At 47.4% G+C, this 25,966-nt stretch overlaps 1 protein-coding gene across 2 annotated transcripts in view; it reads left to right on the top strand.

Annotated features, from left to right (window-relative positions):
- The window catches only part of LOC125986117 (cadherin-18), an 80,538-nt gene extending 68,060 nt beyond the window's left edge, over positions 1–12,478 (top strand). For both annotated transcript variants that reach the window (XM_049749542.2, XM_049749544.1), the window contains 8 exons: positions 310–477; positions 545–732; positions 801–1,054; positions 2,302–2,438; positions 3,382–3,506; positions 4,405–4,522; positions 9,172–9,423; positions 11,028–12,478. In XM_049749542.2, the coding sequence (XP_049605499.1) occupies positions 310–477; positions 545–732; positions 801–1,054; positions 2,302–2,438; positions 3,382–3,506; positions 4,405–4,522; positions 9,172–9,423; positions 11,028–11,548 (1,763 nt within the window). In that variant the 3' untranslated portion in view covers positions 11,549–12,478. The remainder of the gene's footprint in view (positions 1–309; positions 478–544; positions 733–800; positions 1,055–2,301; positions 2,439–3,381; positions 3,507–4,404; positions 4,523–9,171; positions 9,424–11,027) is intronic.
- The last annotated feature ends 13,488 nt before the right edge of the window (positions 12,479–25,966 follow it).

Below are 25,966 nucleotides of genomic sequence, written 5' to 3' on the forward strand. Positions count from 1 at the left end.
CCTTTCCGAGAAAGGGTGAAGGCGGCTGACTGCAGTGATTGTATTTCATTTATTTTTGTTGATCATCCTTGTGCTTCAATTCTAATTACTGAAAGTATGAAGGCACTCAGCAGAGCACACTCGCTAAAACGGTGAGATGCACCTTTGAAATTCCACCAGGACTTTATTGTACGGAATGCAACAGAATATCTGTGAGTGAGGACCACTAAATAAATAAATAGGTGAATTTGAATTCCAGCAATTGAAAAGTGACAGATAGTTCTTGATTTTGCAAGCGGGATTTGACAATCTAGTTCTGTTTTGTCGCAGGGACCATCAGGACCGCCTTAGCCAACATGGACCGGGAAGCACGAGAACATTACATCGTGGTCATCCAAGCCAAAGACATGGCGGGCCAAGTCGGCGGCCTCTCCGGATCCACCGTGGTCAACGTCACGCTGACCGACGTCAACGACAACCCGCCAAAGTTCCCGCAAAGTACGTACGTCGTCCCAAGATGCTCCGACAAAGAAACCCCGTTGTCACTTCCGATCTCCACCCGCAGAAAATTATCAGCAGTACGTCCCGGAGTCGGCTCAGGTCGGGAAGCCGGTGGGCAAGATTAAAGCCAACGACGACGACCTGGGCGTCAACGCTGACACCAAGTACAGCATCATCAACTCGGAAGGGGCCAACATGTTTTCCATCGGGACTGACAAGGACACCAAAGAGGGAATTATCACCCTCAAAAAGGTAAATTTCTTTGGATTTTATTCCCCAATCCGCTGAGCGCGTTTCAAGCTTCACTCTCGCCCCGGCAGCCATTAAACTACGAGAGGAAGAAGACGTACACGCTCCACATTGAGGGAACCAACACACACACGGATCCTCGCTTTTCCTACCTGGGTTCCTTCAAAGACATGGCCATGCTCAAAATTACCGTCGGGGATGTGGACGAAGCGCCTGTCTTCTCTTTGGATTATTATATCATGGATGTGTACGAGAACTCGCCCGCCGGCACCGAGGTGGGCGCCGTCACGGCCCGGGACCCCGACAGCAGGAACAGCCCCGTCAGGTGAGACTCAAGTCCTTACTAGTTTCCCGCATTACCCGACCCTTCTAGTAGAAAATTTGAAAATCTCCAACCTGACCTAGTTCCTTACCTGAACCATAACCCCAACCCCGGGAATTGGAACTAATTCTCATGCATTCACCTCAAGTTGGTCATGCCCCATCTCTGAACACTAGACCTGAATCTCTGGTCTACAGCAGCCATGAAAGACTTGCAGTTCCGTACTCCTATGAATATTTCCGTGAATGATTTCTTTGTTTCCCGGTCGAAGGAACCGCGGGCGATACAACTGCTTAGCACATTTGTATGCGCTCTAAACTCGGGTTTGTGAGGCGGCGCAAATGGAAGAGACAGATAGCGGCCCCGAGGCGGCGGACTAATCCGAGGTTTCGCTACGCACAGGTATCTGCTTTTTTGACACTCGTGCATGCGTTTCGCCCGCAGCATCCAGCCGAAACGTCAAGGCGCTAATGAGGTGACGTGCCGCCGCCGCTATTCTGCGGATGGCTTCACAGCCTCTTGGAGAAGGCAAACTTAGGTTGTTGTTGTCCTCCATGATGCTGACTTTCATTTGCCACTTTCTTATTTGAAGGCCTCCCGGAAGTGACCTTTCTCTGCCTGCTTATTAACTTGGGGCACTCTGGCGAGCTCCACCGAAGGATTCCAAATGTGACCTTGAGCATCTAAAGTCCCTTTTCGCATTTCCCCCTGGTATCGCTGTTGTCTCATCCCGCAATGGCGGGCTCGAGGCCATTTGGCAATTTTCTGGCTTGGTAGGCGGTGTCAAACGTGCTTGTCTGAAAGGAAATATGACTGTCTTTAAGTCTCACGCAATCTTCAATGTCATGACAGAGTTGGGGGTGGGGAGAGTCTTTGAAAAGACTTCTACCCATTGCACGGTTACGTCCTTCTAGTTTTGGTGCCTGTCTGGCTCAGGCCAAAATTGGACATCCTGATCATGTATCAAGTGTGAAAGCCAAAGAGTGGATCTGAGCTATCTGGCAAGTGATCCTGTCTCGTTTCGCTTTTGGTCTTGTGGAAGTGAGCTGTCCCCGTCCCCTTATCAGTACACGCCATTGTGACTCGCTCGGCACTTTGAGCTGGGCTACCCTACAATTGTTTCGGCATCCTGTCAAAGGGTGTGAAAGGCGATATAAAGCATCAAAGCTGCCCTTTTCCTCTTTCTTCTCAAATCGACCGACTCGAACGAGATGGCAGAGTTCCGATGGCTGACCGATTGATGTGTTCAGGTATTACGTGGACAAAAAGGAGGCGGAGCCAATCTACTTTCGCATCGACGAGATCAGCGGCACCATCAGGACTACGCAGCCGCTGGATCGAGAGGACACGGCCTGGCACAACATCACCGTGATGGCCTCGGAGGTCGGTAAGTACCCGGCGGGTAACACGCCGCTCGCGCACTCTTGATGCAACGTGATGATGCAATCACCAAAGTGGGTAAATATGGACAATATGAAGCGTGAAATTTTCAATTGCCTTTCCTGAGGATGAGGCGCATCATTTACACATTGATTAGAGTGCATTCATATGAGATCAGGCGTACTCCTCCTGATAATTGACTAGCAAAATCAAATTAGTCCCAATTGTCCAATGTCCTTTCATACAGTAACAATTAATTAAATGAAAGCAGGCCCCCGCTAACTTTAGCTATCAGATAACTTGTAATCACAATTAGGCAAATCCCCTGCCAAGAAACACAGGTAGCGCATGCTAATGTTTCATTATCTGCGCCGTCGCTCATTTGCATGCGGCCCAGAGCCTCCGCCTAAAAAAAGGACGCCTGTCTGTGAGTGAAAATGTGTCAAAGAAGCCTCAGGTGCTAGCTCACAAGTGCCAATGTAATCATGTGCTAAATGCAACAGCAGCACCGGCGCGAACGACCTTGGTCAAAGAAAAGAAACTCGCACCACAATGAGCACACCAGGAAAACGATGTTAAGAAACATTTTCTTCACTTTGTCCCTCACGTTGAAGATTATGGTCATGATAGGAGGCAGGTGTGACATTCAAAAAATATCAAAGCTAAGACACGATGGCACGTCAGACACAGTTTACAGGATCACCGAAGGCTAATTAGTTGACGTTTCTCGAGTCTACAACCAGGCCCGCCGTCATGTTTTGCTAAACAACTCCAGGAACGACAAAGCCACCGAGGGAGGTTTCATTCCCGTTCTGTCCATTTTCACTTTAGCTTAGCGATCGTCTGCCTCGCCCAAATATCAAGGCGGCCATTTTTTAGCGTCCAGGATGTTAGCGCAACATGCTAACGATGGCACGGCTTGAACTTTCTTGCTTTGCTCTTTGTGGCAGACAATCCAGGGCTCCTCAGTTCCATCCCGGTCACCGTGCAGGTGCTGGACGTCAACGACAACGCACCGCAAGTGGCCGCTGCCGACGAGGAGGTCGTCGTCTGCGAGGGCACCAGGGCTGGACAGGTGGGTGTTGGTCTTCAGCCGAGGCGGCTCACTGATTTTTCGTTTTTTGGGTCAATATGTTAAGTTGTCTTGTGGCAAATATTTCAATTTGATATTTTTGATCTGATCCTAAAATTAAATCCTGAGTATGGGGGGGATAAAAAGGCTAACTGATAATGATCTCCTTGTTTGTTTTTCAGTTGCCAATGAAAATGGGACAAACAAATGACACAATTTCTGGCAATTGAAGCTCCTTCCAATTTGCTCTAACTGCTGCTTGAGTCATTTGAATTAAGCTTTTTTTTTTCTGTCTCCTTTTCTGGAGATAGAGAGCAATCAGTCACACGAAAATGGCTAAGAGGCCGACTCGCTGCCGGAACAGAAAGACTAAAAAAAAGAAAACCTCATTTCTAATTATTTGAAGCTAGTTGGGGAGAAATTTGAATTATAGTTTGCGCTAAAAGACGCAGCGGCGGCTTTACTGCAGATTAAGTGCGAGCAATGACAAAAGCTCGGCTGCACTCGTTCAAGAAAGCGAGCGGCGCTTTGTGTGTTTGCCGTCACGCAACGTGGAACCTTCTTGCGGGTTCATTAAGAAGATTGCCGCCATCAATTTTTCGCAACCTGCCGTTCAACCGGAAAAAAACTCAATGATGAACAGAGGCCAAACTAACCAAAAGGCACCTTCAAGATGGAGTTTGTTAGTTAATCACAGATGGTAGAACTCCGAATTGGATGGGAGATTTGCAAAGATGAATCTGAGCAAACAGATCTCTGACTTAAGGAAAAAAATCTCTGCCGGCAGCTTGTTTCTGTCCCGAGGCGGCTGCCACCGGTTGTCGCCAATTAAAAGGAACTCAAGTCAGTCCTCGCGGCCGTTCTCGGTCTCGTCCCAGCTAACGAGCTTGTCTGGTGTCAGGTGATCCAGACGATCGGCGCCGTGGACAAGGACGACTTTGCCAACGGACAGCGCTTCTCCTTCGCTCTGGCCAGCCAGATGCCGGTGAATCCCAACTTCACCCTGAAGGACAACGAAGGTAATTGAGCCACGCCGTCGCTTATGTTTGCATTTCTTATGAGTTCCCGCCGGCCTGCCCTTCCCTACGCCGGCTGGGGAAAAAAGATGGCTGATGTGGGCTTGACATCTGGAGGCCGCGTCTGCCATTGAATCAAAATCAAGTTGTTACTCGTGCCTGTGACTTTGGAATGACAAATGAGAGTTGGATGTAAGATATGTGCGGTCACGATTTTGCCTTTTGAGTTCTCGTTAAGGGATGGCGAGAAAGACGGAGAAGCAAAAGCTAACGGCCTCTAATTGAAAACTATTCTTAGAGTCTAAAATATTTCTCATATCTGCGATGTCTGTTTTTACAATAGTTCTTCCATTTTGACTTTTGGGGGCTGCACAGCAAATATTCCCGAAATGACAGAAATTCAAAGTTGAAAGGAAAATGTAGACATCTTTTTTCGTATTCGCCGGCCGGGGTGTGTGCTCGCATGCGCTTGTCAAATGGATTAGAGGCGCTCTCGCTGTGCTACTCTCCCCCGAGCGCCGACATTTGTGTGGTGCAGACGGAAGGTGTTGCCATGGCAACCCTTCCTGCCCAACACCTCGCTTTAGGTGGGACTGCGATGATCAGACGTCTCGCGCTCAGGCACACTCAAACCCGCTTTGGTGCTAGCGTTTTGGATCATGTTCTCAATTTCAAGACAGATATCAAAAATTGGAATTGTTTCACTCCTTTTTTCTGATTTACATTCGATTTTATTGACATTTTTAAGTTGTTCTAATGCACCTCCAGAACATTTTTATGACAATAGCTGAATTTAATCCTTCAATTGTTACTGCGTACTTGAGTGTCATTTGCTTGTTCTGCCACAGACGACAATATCTGAAATAATTTGATACGGCTCAGCACCCCGCAGCGATGTTCCTCACGAGGACACAAAGACAAAAGTCTCGCTTAGCCGAAGGTCATGGCGCCGTCCTCCGCGGACGTATCGTGCGAGGTAAAAGCCAGACGAAAATAGCTACTGTGACTTTGCAATTCAGCCAAAGGTAAATCAAATCAAAAGATGCGTCAGATCGGAAGGGCCGGATAATAAATGTCTCGCCCGGCTGTACTTGTTCGTCCTCAACCTGAAAGCGATAAAGAGGGCGCAGTCACATAAAATGGGCTCCATGCCGCCACTTACAAGTGGCAACCTCATGTCAAGTTTCTCAAGTGCGCGACAAACGTCATGCCACAGTTTGGGGTTTTGAGTCATGCCAGTCGAGTTTGTCCAAAAATGTCAAACTGCAGCTGCGTTCATGGCGTTAAGCTGCTTCAGCTCCAGCGGAGCCCGCTCGCAAGCGGTTTTTCACCCGCACTGGCACAAGACGGCATTAAAGTACTCGGCCCACGAGGATTAGAAGTCCTCTGCCGCGTGGGCCCGAGCCGCACGATGCCGTCCACAACCGCCGTCTTGTCATGAAAGTAAGCTCCTCTCACACCCCGAGCGGCTTCCTCGCCGTTCTCTTTTATGCGGCTGCTCAGTGGCGGGTCTTAATACAAAATAAAAAAATAAAAAAAGAAGCGGCTCTCTTGTTGTGCCGCAGAGAAAAATCCCTCGCAGTCATTCACACCGCTAAATCTCTCATGACCTCCTTTCTGCTGGGTGAGACTCCGACGAGGTGTTTGAGTTTTCGCTCGTGCGTGCCGACCGACGGGGCGAAATCAATTCAAGTGGCGGCAAGGACGAGATAAACGGAGGAAGGCTTTGAACACTGCCGCAAATTTGTTTGCGTGTAAATCTTTGCTTTTGACATCTTCCAGCGGCCATCATTGTTGGACAGGTTAAGGCGGACAGAAACGCTTTTGGTAACGATGTCCAACACACAATTTGGTGAAAACGTCCTACTCAATAGTGAGGAAGGCTGCCATGCTTTCTCCCTCCGCTTGATTTCAGTCACTTTAGCAAAGTTGACTTTTAAGAGGAGCCATTAGTGATGGCTCTCTTAAATGCCAACGCCGCGCTGTACTGACAAAACGTCTTCGAGCTCGGGTCAAACGCTGCCGGCAAATCGTGCACCATTAAAGCTAAGCGCTTGCTGACTAACTAGCAGAGATGGCAAAAGTACCGATTAAAAAAAAAAAAAAAAAAAAAAAGAAAAAACTAAAGGGATCTCAACTCTACTTAAGTACATGTGAGATAGTCTCTGAAATCAGCACAAAAGAAAACTGGATTTTTACTTTGTTTTACAGTTAAAAAAAAACTTTGGGGATTTTCTTAAATCAATGTTCCATTATGCAACCGATATTTGAGTAGAAATAATGCAGCGACATGTTAGCAGACCATCATACTCACATGCATATATTCTTTATCCTCTCTGAAAAGAATTTGATTGTCTGTATTATACTGCACACACACACACAGAAGGAGCAGTATAATGTTCTCTGAGTTCTTATCTATGATCACTTTATGTTTTGATCAAAATGATAGAGTGCTATTTTCATATTGAAGTATTTCTTTTCAAGTTTTGAGTTGTGCAGAAAAACTTGGTGCGGAATGCTGCTGTCCAAATAAGGCTTAACGGTATCTTTGTAAAAGGACAGAGCTGTTACGTGATTAGTCTCTGCCGAGCCAATGTGATATTTTTATCCTCCCGACTAAAGCGACCCCCACACACACACACACCCCCCACAGCGGAGGCCGTCGTGTTCCTGCGGCGCTTTAATGTCCGCTTCAGCACGTCCTGGAAGGGAAAAAAGTGCTCAGTCCACTTCAGTGAGCTCTCCCTCTCTCTCCCAGGCAAACGTGTCGTGGGACTTCATTTTTCATTCTACTCCGGCCGCTTGCTCGCACACCTCAACCCGCCGTAGATGCTTTCACAGTTATTTCCTGTATTTTTTTTTAATACTTTGCCGTGCCTGGCGTGCCGCTCAAACATGAACACGCTGTTCTAGTCCCATTTGGGGAAAATGTCAGAATTTTCTCGAACAGCGTGACCGGTCCCCGTCAATGATGATGTTTCGGCGCGAGACGCCTTGATGACACACAACACGCCGCAACTTCCCACACGACAAAAATTCTTTTTGCCCCCCACCCAGCTGTTGACAAATATTCCCACGTAAAATTCCCAAGATGAATTTTGGCCTAGAACTTATTTTAATTGTCATATTTCAATGTTTCGGAAAAACCAACATTTTTAGAACCCACCTTAGTGGAAGACTCAATAAAACTACTCATTCTACAAATTGCTTCTTGTTTTCCCAGACTGTTGGAGTCTAAGTGAGACGATGATCTGCTTTTCGGTGTCGTTTTCTGGCTTGTAAACAGACGTCTGGTTTTTTTTCTTCTGTGTTTTGGGAGGCAGTGCTGATCTTATGTCAGGTCCGCTTTTGGCTCTCATGGCGTCTTCAGTTAGGCGGTGTGTTGTCGAGCTGGTAATTGGACACGTGTGGACAGCACATATGTAGCCGGGGTCGTAATGATGATAGTGTCGTCGTGCTTCCAGACGCTCTGCGGGAAGCCAAGTGCAATGCAGACGCGCTGAAAAGCATTAACGAGGTTCCCAGTCGCTCTCAGGAACACACTCTGCCTCCTGGCTGATTACCTGTGTCTCACACACACACACACGGAAGACGTCCCAGCACCACAGATGGCCGTCACGCCGCAGCGTTAATCAACAGGCACGCAGCTCTCGCCCACCCACCTGCGCCTCCTCCCGTCTTCTCGTTGATCTCTGCTGCCTGATTTGTGCTCTGCGAGAAGATGCACACAAGTGTTTGCCGAGGAGAGGCTGAGGACAAAAGGGACCACTTAGTTCATCGGCAAAAAACACAGAGTTTCCTCGGTGAGCTTAGATAGATTTTAAAAAAATGTCTGAATTCGTTCAAGTCATTTGTCAAATGTGCTCTAACATTTTGACTCCTAATCATCCTCAGTCAAAAAGAATAGGTCACACATCTGCCACGCATCTGCCTGCATCCCCGAGTCTTATTTGCATGCGCCCCCTCGCCACCTGACCGCCAACCCGCCTGCGTGCTGATTCGCTGATACGGCGAGTCCGACTTAATAAAGCTTGAAGTGCGCGTTGTCGTTCCCGCTGTCCATCAGAGCAATTATTCACAGAAGATTGGCGAGGGGGGCCGATCTCGCAGCAATGTGCATCCATCCAGATTATTTTCCATTTACGCCCGCTGGCGTACCTCGGATTGGGAGACAGCCAAACGCATAGACAAGCATTTACACTCCCGATTGGACCTCTCGACATTTTAAAGCGGAGAGCGCCTGCAGGCTACATAAGGTCCGCTTTGTTCATTAAGCCGCTCGACTGAGCATTTACAAGATCAAAGGTCCTGTATTCAAAAAATAATCGTCATCTTTTAGGGCTATGTGTGCCTTTTTTTTTTGTTGGACTTGACTGCAGTACTTGTTACGGAGTGTTCTGTTGAATGATTTGCAACACCAGGTGGGCAGTCGCGGTAGCGCGCCTTATTTGCCTTATTCGCTGAGTCCCACTCTGCTCTATGGTTGGCTGGTGTCCCACAGGGTTCAACTTTGGGGCCCCTTCTGTTTTCATTGTATATTCTGCCCCTGGGTTCCATCTTAAGAAAGCGAGTTATTTATTTATTTGTTTGTTTCCTTGTTTGTTTGTTTATTTATTTATTTGTATGGCACTTTGCTCGTTTCCATGCGGCAGACAGCACAGCGAGCATCGTGGCTCGGCGGCGGCGCTTCAACCACCTGACGCAGGAGATGTACGAGCTACCGGTGGTGGTGTGGGACAGCGGCGAGCCGTCCTTGAGCGGCACCAGCACGCTGACGCTACACGTATGCCCGTGCCAGCGCCACGGCAAGATCCGCATGTGCCAAGGCGAAGCCTTCCTGTCCTCGGCGGGCCTCAGCACCGGAGCGCTCGTCGCCATCTTGCTGTGCATCGTCATCCTGCTGGGTGAGTTGAGCACAAGTTGTCGTCTGACTACTTGTCTGGATTGAATCGTTACCGGAAGATTTTGGAACATCGCGTTACTAAGTAACATGAGCTGTTGCAACGTCTGTTTTTTGGGGGACGGCGTCTATTGTGAACGCATCGTCAAAGAAGAAGGTTGCAGCATGTAGGAGGGACGTCGTGTGCACGTGTAAGGACACGGGGGGGGGGGGGGGGGGTTAGAATGAGGCTGGCAAGAAAGAAAGAGGCCTGGGGGCAGGAGGAGACACGGAGGAGCTTGCGAAGGACGACGTGAGGGGAGGACAAAGGAGACAGAAAATGGACGGACGGAGTGAAGCATCACTCACGACTTTGGAAAGGCCGTTCCGAGCGAGCTGGCGTCCACGTGATGTTTCAAGTGCGCCGCGTTGGCCTTGTCTGAACCACTCCGTGTTGTGTTATTGATGACGCGCTCTGTTCTCAATTTGTTTTCGTGATGATCACCGCTGCGCTCATAAGGTATAGAAATATTCCCACAATGGGACAAAACGATCAATCTGACACTCAGTCGTGGATTGTTCAAATGCTCCTCTTGAGAGTTGCCATTTTGTACAATAGCAACAAAAAAAAATCTTTATAGCTCATCTTTGTAGCTATTCGTGATAGCAGACATGTTGTTTCATGAAATAACAAATAAAAAACAAATTGACAAATTAGAAATAATCCACACGCACACGATCAAAATAATCAAACAATCCTGATTTAAAACGTCTCACCCCTTTTGTTCCCAAACTCGGCAAAGTTTGAGAAGCAGCAGCTTATCTTGCCTTCCCTCTGCAACAGTGTCGTCATCTTGGAGAATGAAATGTGTTTTTTAAACACTGTCCAGGCGCCTCTTATCTGTCACTTTGTCAAAAAGGAATCTATTTTCAGCGCCGGCTTTTGATTCTGACGAGCCGAATCGGTGCGTGCGCTAATGGAGCGAAATCAAGTCTCTTTTAGATGCGGCCGACGCTACTGTAAAAAGACGCCGTTTATTTGAGCCCGCCATGGCGGTGACCTGTCAGACATCAGAAGGAACACAATTAATGAGAACGGCACAGAGAACTTGTAGGTCAAAATGGCCTTTCAAGAATAAGAACTCTTGCTGCTTTGCATCTGCCCGCCTCCACCACTGACCCAAAATGTCCGACCCTTGCGAAACATCCTAGCGGAAGCCGCGTCGGAAGCGTCTTCCAAAGCGCGTTAATGATTTACGACCCCGACATGCTCGGCTGATTTTTATCATCCCATTTGAAGAATCGAATGAATATGCACATAAAACAAAATCAGCGTGTGTTTACGAGCTACGCCGTTTGTGTTTTGAATGAATGCACACTTCACGCTGGCATTAGCATGAACAACGCAGCAGCTGGGCCTTAACGGGATCCAGTTAATTGAACACGCAACTCACATTTATTTACGGGACACCGTCGATGATCCCCAGAGAAAAACAACGACATAAAACACACAGACGTGTAAAAATGTAAGATGCCAATGTACGGCCATTGCTGCTTGTCCATCATGACTTCGGGCAGTCCCTCAGGCTGGAGGTTCGTTGTTGATTTTTTTTATCTTGTGTCCCGCAGCCATCGTGGTTCTGTTTGTGACGCTGAAGCGCAGCAAAAAGGAGCCGCTCATCATATCGGAGGAGGACATCCGCGAGAACGTGGTCACGTACGACGACGAGGGCGGCGGCGAGGAAGACACCGAGGCCTTTGACATCATCGCCCTCCGCAACCCGGCCGCCGCCGAGGAGCTCAAGTTCCGGCGGGACGTGCGCCCCGAAGCCAGGCGGCTGTGCGGTGGCGCCGCCGGACCCCGAGGCCAGCGGAGCCCCTCGCTGCACCTGGACGAGGTGGACGTCCACGAGTTTATCAAGCAGAGACTGGTGGAGGCCAACATGGACACCAGCGGGCCGCCTTACGACTCGCTGCAGACGTACGCCTACGAGGGCCAGGGTTCGCCCACAGGCTCCATCAGTCCTTTGGACTCTCCCGGGACTGGAGCACGCTCCGAGGAGGACAGTCACGACCTGGACGGCTGGGGGCCTCAGTTCCAGAGACTGGCGGAGATCTACGCCGAGGCTCAGCTCAATGTGAACACTTAACTTTGCTCCACCAAACCAGACTGAAAACCTTTTGGAATCAAGTCAAGGATCCTAACAAAGAACTTGTTTTATTTTGTTTTTTGATCCTGACTCCTTGGCGTGGAACTACTTTGAGGATGAGATTCGCACAAGAATGAACAACACTATGGGGGAAAATGAAAGGGATATTTTCCTTGTGTATATTTTTTATTGCTCAATAAAGTTGCGATATCCACATGGGTGGATGTTACGTGAGAAAGTGTCTGCTTGCCGAACGGTTTGGACTTCTGTTCTTTTGAATTCACGCGGCCTTTTAAAGGTCCTCCGGCACGGGCCGTCATCTGGACGTGTCCGCTTGTGTTGGAGTTAATTAAGAAGACCTTTTGACAACATGGCGGGAATATTGCAACGGGCCGACCTAATGACGCTTTGTAGGGCAGTAGCGGGGGGAATGTGGTGAGCTCGTGTCTGACCGAAGCTGGCGTGCAAACCATCTTCATCGTGGGCCGCATTGGAGGCCTGAGGAAAGATTACGACGCTTGGAGGAAGTCCCTGTTCACGAAGATGTCGTGAATGTGTTTCTCTCCAAGATATAATCCAAGTGATATGGCAAATGTTTCAGCTTTTTTTGCACTTTCTGAACGTGGAAAAGTGACCTTGAACCTAGGCAGGCTCAAGCCTAATTGCCTAATCTCATTTGTTAGCATAGCATTTGTTCAAGCCACACATGTGGTGCCATTCAGGAAAATCAGAAATGATCCAAAACCTAAGTCTTGTGGGCCATCGCTGCTCCCCCGAGGGAATTTGCCAGAATGTGCAGATTGCACAATCCTGGCCTGATGGAAACAGACTGTTACTTTCGGGTTTGTTTGTTAGAGAGCCTTATCACGTGACAAGAAGCAAGTGTTACAGACGAAATGTGTTTTACAGATTAAAAACTGCCCAAATGTCTGAGTTTTTGTTTACTGATACGAGACTTGACAAAATTATATCATGTTGTTTCAGCTCATTAATATATATTTTAATATATTTAGTGGGATTATTTATGTATTTGTTTGTTTCTTTGTTTATTTGCCCGGTCTCGGCTGGATGACGTCACGACCTCAACCCCGACGAGCGCTCGCATTTGACTTGTCAAGGTGAAGAAAGTTTCGTTTACTGATACGAGACGACAAAATTATATAACGTTGTTTCAGCTCATTGATATATATATATTTTTAAATATTTAGTATGATTATTTATGTATTTGTTTCTTTGTCTGTTTTTTATTTGCCCTGTTTGGCTGGATGACGTCACTCAACCCTTAAACCGGAGCGAGCGCTTGCAATTGACTCAAGAGTCAAGAATCTTGAATCTTGCCAATTGATTCAAGATGAACAAAGTGTTCTTAGAGCAATTGAAACGAGAAAAGCGAGCGGGGAAGCGACATTTGGGTAAAGAAATCCGAATGTGTTGTGGAAAAAGAAAGAAGAAATGCAGCCACAAAATCATAGGAAAAAACTTCAAGACGTCCCAAGACGTGAAATTGCGGTAAGTCGAGCAAGTTGACATTGCTGAATTATTGTTTTCGTTTGTGGCAATCAAAATTGCTTATTTGCTTTGCTACTATTTGGCGAGTCGACTGGATAAGTTGCCAAGCGTGATTTGTTGAATTGTGTGGACGTTGAAGTCGAGCCCCAAATTGTTTGCTGGCACTTTTTGGGCTCATTTGCGTGACGACGCTTTTGTTTGGCGAAAAGTTTCATTTCTTTGCTTTACAAAAGCAGATGACAGGCTGCTGAAAAGAGAAGCGTGCTACTGATGAATATTTTAAAGCCGTCGCCTTTTCTTTTTTTTTTTTTTTGTCTTCCCACGTTCTGGTTTTTGTCTTCTGATTCGGGCGTGTCACAAAGAACGCTGTCGTCGTGCCTTCTCTCAAATTTGAGTTTGCTGTCGTGTTGCCAAATAATGTGCATGCAATTATGATCCAGCTATTTTCGCTCTTGGCCTATTAATGGTTCGGGTAGGTTTGGAATGCATCATTCTGACATTTCTGCTTACAAAAAGTTTTCTTTTTCAGAGAATTAATTAATTCTCGTTAGAGCAAGCCATTTCTGTGTAAAAGATAATTAAAACGTGTTTCCTCCCTCATTAAACTTGTATTTTAATAGAATATCAAGATTTCAAAACACAACTTTTAATCATGTGGAATTTTTCTACCTGAGCTAGATATTGCTTTTTTTCCTGTCGTTTGAATCTTGATGACACTTTACATTTTGACTTGCGAAGCTCATTTTGCCCAAAACAATGATCCAATGAGTTTGCTTTTCTCGCATGGATGCAGTTGCTATGGGAAACTAAATTAATGTTTAGTTTTCTTGCGGTGATGAAGTTGGCGTCAATGAGGAAAAAAAATCCACTTCACCCCGCTTGATTTACCCGCAGCATTTAAATGCAATTAAATCTCCATCGGATGCAATGGCAGCGGCGTGACCCCGCTGAGCAGCGGCGCTGACGTCATCACTTCCTGTTGACACTAGCCATTGTCCTCCCTGCGCAATTTGTGTGGGAGATAAATGACTGTGTGTGAGTTTGTGTGTGTGTTTCCAGCCATGAGTGGAAAAAGCTCATCTGTGGGCAAATAGTTACTTGTAAATGTTAATGAAGCGCTCACAAACACATTCTCACACACAAATTTTTCGCTGAGAAATGACCTCCGGCGCTAATTAATTAAAAAGCACTTGTCGTCGTTCGGCTCGGCTCATGTGATAAGCGTTCGCCGCTGCCGCCGCCGGAGGGTGACGCCGATTAATGTGTCACTCCTGAAATAAAGATTTCACCCCGCAAATCTATCAGGGGGTGATTCTGTCAAGGTCCTCCAAGCAGAAGGATCCAAAGAGCTGCCGCTGGATTTTCCAAAACCGCCAACTTTGGCCTGATCGCCATAGTCATGGCAGCACGGACGCTGAAATCTAATTGGACAAAAATAAACCATCTGATTGTCCGTATAACGGTCAAGCTTCTTTAGCCAATCACAAGCTTGAAGAAAGTCTTCCCAGGAAAGGAAGTCTAAAAATAGTCCAAATAGATCCTCGTGTTGAATTTTAAGATGCGTTTCCGAGCAAACTCGGTCGTAGGGCGCCAATCATACGCGGCTGTAAATTTCAATTTTGGATATTAGCTCAAGGAAAGTACGCGGCGTTTTGAGGTCGGAGGCTCGGCACGCGGCTGCGACGGCGGCGGCGGCGCAGCTTATAAATGTTCATGACTCCTGAGTGCATGGAGATGATTTGGAAATCAACACATCAAAGACATGCAGAGAGCCTTTCAAATGCAAGCTCACAGCAGTCATTAGACGACGCCTTTGCCTCCGAACTTTCCCCGTCGGAGCTTTGCTGGTTTTGCCTGTTTTGTTTACCGTCGAAAAAGTTTTTTGGGTGGGAGGTGAGCGTGTGTTTTGACTTGTTGGCATATTTCCCTTTTATTATTTTCCATCGCTCATCTCTCGAGGTTACAAATGCGGCCTAAAATTTGCCAGCGAGTAGGTCCTCCGTCCCCCAGAGGCTGCTTTGCTGACGTTGTTGACGCGCGACAGGCAGCCCAGCTGGGAGGAACGTCTGCTAGCTAGCTCAGCTGAGGCAGAAGACCGACCATCTCCTCCCCGTCCGTCCCTTTGTTTGCTCGGCGCTGATTATGGATATTTATGTGGCTCCCCGGTGGGGGTCTCACGAGCCGGCCGCATTATTCCGAGACAGGAAGTCTCCGGGGAAGACGTGACTAGGCTTCCTCGGTCCGTGTTTGTTTCTGTCGGAGAACAAAATAAACACGTGTCTCCTGGAATTCCAAATTCTTGTGAGCCCGAGGATGGAACCGGTGAGGAAAAAGCATAAACGGCTACCATGTGTCCCCCTAAAGTTAAAGTTAAGTTCAAAATAGTTTGTTGACATGCTCTTTTTGTATGTTTTCAAATGATTCGGTGCGATTTTTGTCTACACTAAAAGCACACACGACAAAAAAAAATGTGTGACCCGTGTAAGGCATGAAAATGCTGTTCACGCGTGCAACGCTGGCGCAAAACGAGATTTCTCTGGAGAAGCGGCGAAGTTGTAATGGCGACGCGACGAAAATCCTCTGCTCAACACCAAAGCGAGTGTTTGGCGCCGGCCTTACACAAAGCTAACAGCGGCGGCGGCGTCCCCGAGGTGAGCTTATTTGGCAAACAGGCGAGCTTTCTGATCTGGCTGGCCGATTCCTGACAAATCTGAGCTGACTTATTTTTAAGATCATCTTCGGTCCAACGAAAGCACTCAGCACTTGCCAAAACCAAATCATTTCAGTCAGCAAATAAACTGCCATTCTTTTTTTTTTTTTCATTTTTCCATCCAAATGATGGAAAACGTTTCATGTTCAGCAGATAAGTGAAAGTTGTGCGGCAAGTTTGTGAATCGTGACCCTATTATGAATCATGAAAATGAAACTGCCACCTCCTCCTTCTCGATTTTGCGGAGGAGGTGACGGCAGCCGCGGTCGGGATAAACAAGACGCCGAGCATGGCGCCTGCCACGTTTACGTGAAAATGATAAACATACTCCCGGATGCGAGGACTTCATTAGCGACTCCTAGTGCCGTGCTCTGCTGGTTTTGGGGGAGCGACGCCCTCCTCCCGTGAGCCTCTCATCTCCTTTCACACACACGGCGGCGCGACTAATGGAGGCGGCAAGAAATTGGAAAGGGAGGAGAAAAGAAGCATCTCCCAGTGGCTGCATTCATGCACGGGGCGCATAAAGCCGCTTTGTAAAGCCGCTTCCAACTCTCTTTATGGACTTCATCTGCCTTTAAGACCAAAATAAAGCTGCATGACACAAATACAAAAAATAGTGATAAAATAGGTTTATTAGTTTTTTTCATTTGTATTCAGTGAGCTAAGTAAGCCTGCTCATAACGTTGACATTCCATCCACCTGTCTACTCTTGAACTAGATTCGATATCGGCCGCCACGCTTTAATCATATATGTTGCCCGGCCGCACTAATCAAATTTTCGCTGGTGAAGAATCTGTGAAGTGATCTTCAATGTGAACGAAATGAAAATGAGAGTCGAGTGCGGGCTCAAAAAAGATGCTTGCGTGCAATTCGCCGCAGACAAATGGCCGACATCGGGCGTTACAATGTCGTGCGTGACCGTGAGCTTTCTGCGATTGGATGATGAAACCGTGATGGAACAAACGCAATGCCAATATTTGTTACATATTTGCATTGAACGACGAGAAATATTCTCGCCGCATCCTCCACGGCTTCATCCTAAATGTCGTTCGGCTTCCAAATATATCTTTTGTGACACCGGCACTTGATTATTATTTTTTTTCTGCCACTCCTCATAAGCATGCATTGACATTCCTTTCATATTAGCGGCACTTTCTTTTGCAGGAGGAGGGCCGCAAATGAGCTGAAATGAATGTGCTTGCCCTGCGTGACGGAGCACAATGTCCGTGCTATTAAATGTTATTTGCGCGCCGGCGAGCCAGGAGATGAGAGAAAGGCAGGCGGGAACACGAGAGGAATGGAAATAGCAGCGAGGAATTAAAAAAAAAAAAAAAAAAAGAAAGAAAAATCAAGAGGGCGGCCCAACAATAACCTCGAAGCATCAGCATGCGGCGTTTGAGTCTGGGAAATGAAATGCAATAAGCCTCCGACTCAATCACGAAAATGCTAATGGCATTGTTGGCCCCAATATGCGGCGGACACGCTTCACGCTGCTCGTAACTCACTTGGCGGGCAGTCAATGAGCTCTTGCTTCTCTTTGCATCAGTCTTGAGGTCAAAGCAGAGCTGCCAACATACCACGTTGAAATCTTCCAGATATGGACGAAAATGGTCGAAGAAATCCAATCACGTTGATATAAATAGCCGACGCATGTAACAAAATATTGTACTGTCAATTTTCAAATGACATTTCTTTCATTTTCCAATGTGCGGTACAAAAGTGCTTTTTTGAGTCATGTGGTGTTCCCAGTCAGCAAACGTTGACTTTTATGCTGAGGCGACATTAGCATACACGGACGCATCGTCCTGTTCCATTTGTTCTCTCAGCGCCGGGCCCCGAACAACCCGGCCGCAAAGCATTAGCATAAAATTCCTTTATTGGCCTTAGCCGAGGCAAAAGAACCGCAGTGAGGATATGTGAACTAGCCGACTGATAAGGCGAAGGTTATCGCGCCGCACAAAGCTAGCCGCTAACGTGGCGCTTGATTAGATCGTAAAAAGGTAATTGAGGCGGTGAGCGCTGTTTGACATGCAAATAACGCCGGGGGAAGCCTTTCAATCACGCCAAAGCCTATGATAAGTTGACATTGTCTCATTTGCACATAAAGTACGTTTATGGACACAACAGAAGATGGAGCAGACCCTTGGAGGCCTTTACTTCCTGCTCCCAGGGCTCACGGCAACACATAGAAAATTAAGAAGCTTATGGACGTTTTTTTTTTTGGGGGGGGGTAACTTAAATATAGCACTTCAAAGTGTTATTTATTGTATTTTATTTGTATTAATTTTTCCTCCTTTTATGTTTTAAATATGCTCGAAATAAAGACTCATCATATATAATGAACGCTATGATTTTAACCAGGGTCAAGTGATAAAGTCTCGCCTTCATTAAAAACTTCGGTTGCCAGAAAAAGTCCCCCTTCCCTACTGCGAAGTGCATTCAGGAATCAAAATGCACCTTGACGGTAATTATTATTCTATACGTCCAAATGGCTCGGTAATGACCGCCTTTCTAGAGCCTTTAAGAGCAAAGCATAGAAGTCACCGCCATTAACACCCTCCTTCATTTCTGAGGTAAAAAAAGCTAATTGTTGTTTTGCCGGAGGCCGGATCTCAAATGGGAGTAATCATATGCCGACCGCTCTCACAAAGAACCTCTATATATTCCTTGGCCTCAAAGACGCCATTTGGTCGTCTGCTACTTGCAAGTTCGCGCTGGGTGAAAATAAAAGTCACCGTAGGCAGCAAGATTTCCGCGAATGGCGGCATCAAATGACGAATCACACGCACCAAAGGTGTTAATTTAAAAACATTTAGTTTCACACGAGTAAGGAGTTGATAATTGCAAGAGGGAAACAGATTAAAATGATCGCCTCATCAAAGATACTATGTTTGTTCCTGGTGATGTCATCGCTGCCGTAGTTTCTTTTTAAAACAGCCATTTGTTTCCAAAAAATCGATTCGTCACGTATTTGTGAACCGAACGTCGGGACGGTTCAGTATAAAAGATATGTCTGTGCCATTACCCATTCAAATTGTGCATTTAATGGAATTTGACAAAAGGTTTGCACAAGGATACATCAAGTGTGACAAAGAAAATCCACTTTGTAGTCTGGACCAGTCCCGCCGAAATGCAATAAAACCTTCGCCATCCCTCAGTGGTGACAGCTTGTCTGATGATTGGGCTGAATATAAATCTAGAAAAAAAAAAAAAAACAGTGTCGCGTTCCTCGTCTCTGCTGGACAAACAACGGCGGGGCGCGGCGCACGGCAGCAGCGGCGCCGACCTTCACGCGTCATCGGGATAACATCGTATGAATACCTAACCTGCATTTCAATCTTGAATAAAAAAAAAAATATTTCACACAGAAACTCGGAGGGACGCTGTTGTAAAGGCCAAAGAAAAAAGGAAATCAATGAAAAGTAAAGCTCACACACTCTTCTGAATTTTCATTGCAGGCAAAATGACCCGGACCTACTCATGATAGTCAAACATTTGTGACAATAGAGAAGCCATAAAAAAAATATATACTACAAATACAAATAGTAAATAAAAAAAAAACCTGCTAAGAGAAACGCTCAGTTCTTAAAAGTGATGAACTTGCCAGTGTGTTGTGTTAATACTTTACACACACGCACACACACACGTCATGCACAGGAAGAGATTGTGGAGAAAAGACCTTGAGCTTTATTTGCATATGAAAGTAAACTCGTGTGTGGGACGAGATATCCGCTTGGGTGGATGTTACACAAGCGCTGTGTTTCATTCACGCCTTTACGTCCTTGTTTTTTTGCTTTCTGCAAGTATGTTGCTTGGCTTCATCTGCACAGTCAACACACTTGAATCCTTTTGGTTGTTTGTCTGCAAGTTTCAAAATAAGGCCCACGAAAGGCAAATTTGCCTCAACAAGAAAAGAAACAAGGAAACTTCAAAAGGATTATTTGACACCAAATCTTTTTTATTTCATTTGACGCTAATACCAACTCTTCAAATACTTCCGCTGGTGCTACGGACGGCTCTGACTCTTCCGATGGTACCACGGACAGTTCCGACTCTTCCGATGGTACCACGGACAGCCCCGACTGTTCCGCCAGTACCACGGTCAGCTCCAGTTCTTCTGCTAGTGCTACTGACGGCTCAGACGCTTCTGATGGTACCACGGACAGTTCCGACTCTTCCGATGGTACCACGGACAGCCCCGACTGTTCCTTCGGTACCACGGACAGCTCCAGTTCTTCCGCTGGTGCTACTGACGGCTCCGACTCTTCCGATGGTACCACGGACAGCTCCTGACTCTTCCGCTGGTGCCACGGATAGCTCCGACTGTACCGCTGGTACTACGGACAGCTCCTATTCTTCCGCTGGTGCTACTGACGGCTCCGACTCTTCCGATGGTACCACGGACAGCTCTTGACTCTTCCGCTGGTGCCACGGATAGCTCCGACTGTACCGCTGGTACCACGGACAGCTCCTATTCTTCCGCTGGTGCTACTGACGGCTCCGACTCTTCCGATGGTACCACGGACAGCTCCCGACTCTTCAGCTGGTACCACGGACAGCTCCGATTCTTCCGCTGGTGCTACTGACGGCTCCGACTCTTCTGATGGTACCCTGGACAGCTCCCATTTTTCCACTGGTGCCCAATTCTTTCGCTGATGCTACGGACAGCTCCAATTATTTTGCTGGTACCACGGACAAGTCCGATTCTTCCGCTGGTGCTGCTGACAACTCTTTCGTTGGCACCACGGACAGCTAAAATTATTCTTTTGGTACCGCGGACAGCTCCCATTACATAGTGTCTTTTAACTAAGCATTTGCCTGGTTGGCTGAAGCTAGACAAGTTTAAGCTAGAAAGTCAAAGTTTTGAAGTGAACTGCCACGGTAGCTCGCGCGTGAACACCTGACAGCAACGCAAGCAATTGAAAAGAGAATTTTCTAGAAGACAAGTGTTATGCGTCCGTGCGCTGAGTTGTGAGTCGCAAGCCGAAGCTGCCATCTTTGAGCGTCGAAGGGACACCGAGGCGCCACATTGGAGGTGTGATGCTGATGGCCGAAAGACGCATTTGTGACTTTGAGCGGCGGCTTTGACACTTGCTGTGTACTTCTCATGGAGCTGTCAGAAGATAACATGGCCTCAGGGTCTCCTGCTTGCTCCAACATGGTCAAGTTGTTACTTTAGATCTTCTTTGTGAACTTTGGGCCATCTTGTTTATTTTTTATTTTTTGAAGGATTTCAAGGAGATTCAGTATTTTAATTTTCTGCGCCTCAAAATATGCTATTCGTGGATGAAATGTGTGGTCACACCAAGTTCAATCGGGATCAGATGTAACTTGCCTCTGATGTCAATCCTGTTACAGCGGTAAGCGTCTGCGACTCCGTGGTTTTTTTTTTTTTCTTTTGGTACAAAGCGTGCAGCTTAATTAACCTCTCGTGTGCGCTTTGAGGGCATCTAAGAGTGCAAACACATGAGCAGCTTCCATCAAACAAGGTAGCGCTCTTTGCTTTAGTGCGATCTACACGGGCGCCCCGCGGAATCCTGTCCCCGGTGGGAGCAGATGAAGCCGCGAGTTGCTCTGCCGCGGGAGATTCATCAATGAAGCCGTCTTGCCGATCGAGCGCTCGCTAAGCCTTCGGCGCCGCCATCCTGGAATCCTCTAAGCGTTCGCGTGTTGTCACGGCTTTTCTGACAATTAGAGTAGGAACATCCGGCGGGGTCCGAGAGCTGACCTGCGACCTTGCCCTCTCAGCAGAGGCTTTGTTTTTGTGTTGTTGTTGTGAATCAGGATTTGAAGGTTGGGGTTGAAATATTAGCTAGATATTTTGCTAGCAAGCTAGACAGCTTGGATGGACGGACTTTGGATGGGGCTTAGCCTCAATTACAGTTGTGGTGGTTTTGCCTTGCCTGCATCCTGATCGACTCGGTGGAGCGAACGCCAGGTGTCGCCACCCACGTCGCTGTTCTGGGCTCGTTCCCAAGCTGCCTTCCAAACATCTGCCCTCTTTGCATGGCTCCCTCCACTATCCCTCATTGATATTCCTGCCAGCCGTCGCTCGACTTTTCAATCTGCAATTAGCCTCTGACTGAGCACGGCAGCTATCGCCGCTCGCATTGAAAGCATTCGCGGGATCTCCGCCCGTGAGGTCGGCCCGACGTTCCCCCTTCTGACACGGAAACAAGAGACGGAGGGTGGTGTCGCCTGGAGTTTTTTCAACCCTTTACCTAACGTGCAAAAAGAGAACTATTTGTTTGCCGGGAGAGGCAGTTTTATTCCAGGAGGCCTCGCTATGGAGCCGGCAGACGAGCGCAAGTCCCCGTTGTTTAGCCAAATCCAAACAAAGCGCCTCTGTCGTCTCGGGCGCGACGAATGCGCCCCGGCGTTTGGCCATCAATTCCGTTAATTTCATTTCCCTGCAGTCGCTTGAAATGATATATGGCCGCACCCGATATGGAGGAATGATGCCGTGCAGCTTATGTGTGACTCTCGAGTGAACTGAGGGGAAAAGGAAGGCTCAAAACTGTCTAGTTAATGAAGCCCGACAAACGGCTGACACTATTGGCTGATTAGAAAATCAGCTGGCGTGACTACTCGCATTGATTTCTCCCATTGCCATCCGTCACCAGGTGCAGTTCAACCTTTAAATACTCAATGGCGCCGGCGGAAGAGAATGAAAATCAGTCTTGTGGCACGCAAGATGGGGAATGGAATGAGACAGCTCCTCAGAAAATATGAACATGGCTCATTCCTGAACGGCCAATGTGAAGATGGCGCCGAGGCGCACGTGACCCGTTACCCTGCATCCAAATAGCGGCGCCGAGCAGTTAGTCGCCACGCACGGCTAACTCTTGTAACCTGTCGTTCAACGCTATCTGTGAGACGAGCACAATCACCGCTTTGGATAATTAAACATGAAGCTGCCACAGTTGGTTAGCATATAGCATTAGCCACATAGGCGTGATCATCAGATTGACTTTGACTTGAAGTTGCCAAGCTTCTTAATTGGACGAATGCGAGAGTGACGATTTTTGTTGAGTCTAGGTAGGCTTCCACTTGAAAATGGATAATCGCTGTACAAAAAGAAAACTCAAAGCACTCCCACACACACGAGAGGAAGAAGAGAGGAAGAGAAGTCCGTTCAGCCTGCAATTGATTTGATGTCAAAAGCGGGTATCGGCTTCAAAGAGACGTTCCGCCGTTTCGCTTTTCAAGCATGGAGGCGTCGCGTCGTGCCACTGGTCGTCGGCGCGACTAACAGGCGCCGTTGGTGGAGGTGAGGGAAAGAAAAAAAAAAAAAGAAATGTGCAAACGTGCCACGGGGAGGCCGGGAACAAATCAAAACATTATTTGCCTTGTTGACTTGAATAATGCATGCGCGCAGGCAGACAATGGAAACAAGATGGAAATAATTGCGCTTCAAAACAAAACACGCGCAAAGTAACTTCAGCAAATTGCTCATTAACGACGTGACTCGGAGGCGCGAAAAGAAGGAAATAAAGACGAAGGTCGTAAGGGAGCACGGTGCGCTGATTGGCCAAGATTGGCGTCTGATTAAAAAAATAACCAAACAAATACAAATCGGAAACAGGAAATGAGTGAAGCAGTGCAGGGAGGGGGTCTCTTGACTTCGCCGAGCCTCGGCTGGCTTGACTCTTTAAGTTCTACTTAGCCTCAGCCTTGCTTGAAGTTGAAATTTTTCCATATGACAGAATAAATTTGTGCCCCATCGCTGTTTCGATGCCTTCATTCTAATCCCGAAATAAACTACCTTGAAAGCCAAGGTGTCATTTTGAAGGAAGACATTTTGTCCTCTCGTCTCCTGGCCAGAGTTGGGGACCAGCTTTGCGACGTCTGTTGGATTTCCCCGACCCAAACCTCACAGGACCAATTAGAACTGAGTTTCCCAGCGTCGGCGCCTTCAATTCACATTCCACTGAGCCGATGTGATTTGTCGGCGACAAACGGGCTCCCGAGAGTTAAGCCGGCTCTCGATGGCTTCATCGGATGCCCTCGTTTGTTCCTCGGCGCATGCACGCAACGGGTTTTTTGCCGGATTACGCTCGGTCGGCGCCGACCCAAAAAAGGTGAGCGGTCGCGTCGTTAATCACGTCATGCGAGCACCGAGATGTACGGAAACGACACGGCGGCGCCTCGGGGAGTTCAAGAACGGCCGGCGTTTTGCTGACTCGCCACAAAAGGGGGTTTTGGTGTCCTGGTTTGGAGCAGAAGTGGTCCTCATTGGTTGGGAAATGTGATGTAATCGATGGGACCCAATTCTGCCTTCTGATTGGCCAAGCCAACTGTTTGTTTCAATTCAAAACCCAGGAACGAAATTGCTAATTTGAAAGCCCGATCCCAGTTTGACGTCCTACTTAGACCCAAACTTGAGCCCGAAGTGATTATGATGTTGGTCACATGACTTAGTGTGGAATGAGTTGGACTGTGGAGGCCCTCCGCCTCGGTGAAGAAGATCACATCATTTGCTGAAGATTGATGAGGGAAAGATCATCCAATTACATTTTAAATATGTTGTTCCAAATTGCTTGTTTACGCAAATAATCAGCATTTTTATTTGACTTTTGATCTTTCGATAAACGTCCAGCTAAATTACGACAGTGAATAAATCTTAATAAGCTGTAAAAAGTGTCCCGCGAGTGTTGCGCCTTCACGTCCAAATGGCAAAATCCATAACTGCGTGCGGCTGCTCCACACGCCTCACAATCGACACGCTCATAATTCCCGCCGCTTGCACAGCAGCGCCATTCCCGCCTTGCTAATTTGTTTTTCATTGTGCAGGCCGCCGGCAAGCGGGACCACACCGGATCGGCGCCGCATTCTCCTGAAATATTCATCGGCGTCCCGCGGGGCTCGTCCCGCTGAGACGGGAGCCAAACAAAAAAAGCTAATACGCTCCAAAGCGCTTTTCCGTCACAGTAAACATTTTGGCCTTCCAAATAAGGCGCAAGTACGTCTCGGGAGCCGCCGAATGCCGGTGTCCCTTTCCTGCCGGCGATAGATAGCGAGGGAAAAAAAAGGTGCAGGAAAGAGAAGATGTTTTGGGTGCATTTGCCATCATTTGCACGCATGCTAATGGCGGCTAAGATACACAAACATGAGCAAAAAAAGTCAAGCCAAGAAAGAAATCTGCCCAGAGTTTCAAAGTAGGACTATTCCACTCATCTGTGTGGTATTTTCTTTTCACCTCGTTGCCACACCATCGCTATCGCTACCACGTACCAGCGGGAGGAAGCTAATGAGTGCCACCACTCAGGTCACCTCTTCTCACTTGTAGTAATGAACCCGAGCGCTCCGCTCCCTACAAGATAGCTTTTCAAATCTCATTAAATGAGATTCAATCCCGGAACTTCCCGCGTGCGCCAAAGGAGCCGACCGGTTGCCTCAAATTAGTCCGAAGTAACTCAAGGAAAAACATCGGCGACACCGGCAAGATGGGCGTTTCAGACAGTTGAGGAATGCAATCAAGAAGGTTTGAATTTTAGCCTCTGAATTTGGTCCAGCCAAGTGAAGCAGAACCGGCAAACCCTTGATTTCACTTTCAAAGTCAAGGCAAGAAAAAGAAGAAATGAGCAGAACAAGGAGGAAATTCAAGACCTGTCATTGAGGTCCGGCTGGAGCGCCGCCGCATTTGGAAGGAAATAATCTCCTCTAATGAGCTCGTTCTGTTTTCTGATAAAGTGCTGATGATCTTCTCCGCTTTGCTTTGTTGTCCCCTGGGAAGCGCTTTGAAATGAAAGCGATGCCGTTTTGCTGCCTTTGAAAAATAGAACGATTACGCTTGTATGCGTGATTGATGCGGTACGTCTCGGAGCCGGGTCGGGCCGGCAGCGGGACAGCCGAGAATAGCAGACAGGAACGGAGGCCTGCTCGCCTATTTGATTACGAGCCAGGCTAAACTTAGCCCATCCTTGACATTCAAAGCTTGTCTCTCTTACGTCAACATACTAAGTTGCTCTTTCGTCAGTGCTTGGGCACGATCTTGGGCGTTTCAAAAAAAAGGTTTTGTTTTTGGGGTATAAAACAGAACCGAAAAAATAAATAAAAATTTGAAGAGTGAACCGTGAGGGGATTACTTTGCGTTTGACTCGTGACTCAACATTTATTCGAAATTTGAATGTCTTTGCCGACTTTATCAAGAGTGAGACACAAAGACGAGAACAACGGCACTAAATAGCACGTTTGCC

This window comes from Syngnathus scovelli, chromosome 18, assembly GCF_024217435.2.
Source record: "Syngnathus scovelli strain Florida chromosome 18, RoL_Ssco_1.2, whole genome shotgun sequence".
In the NCBI taxonomy this organism is placed as follows: Eukaryota; Metazoa; Chordata; class Actinopteri; order Syngnathiformes; family Syngnathidae; genus Syngnathus; species Syngnathus scovelli.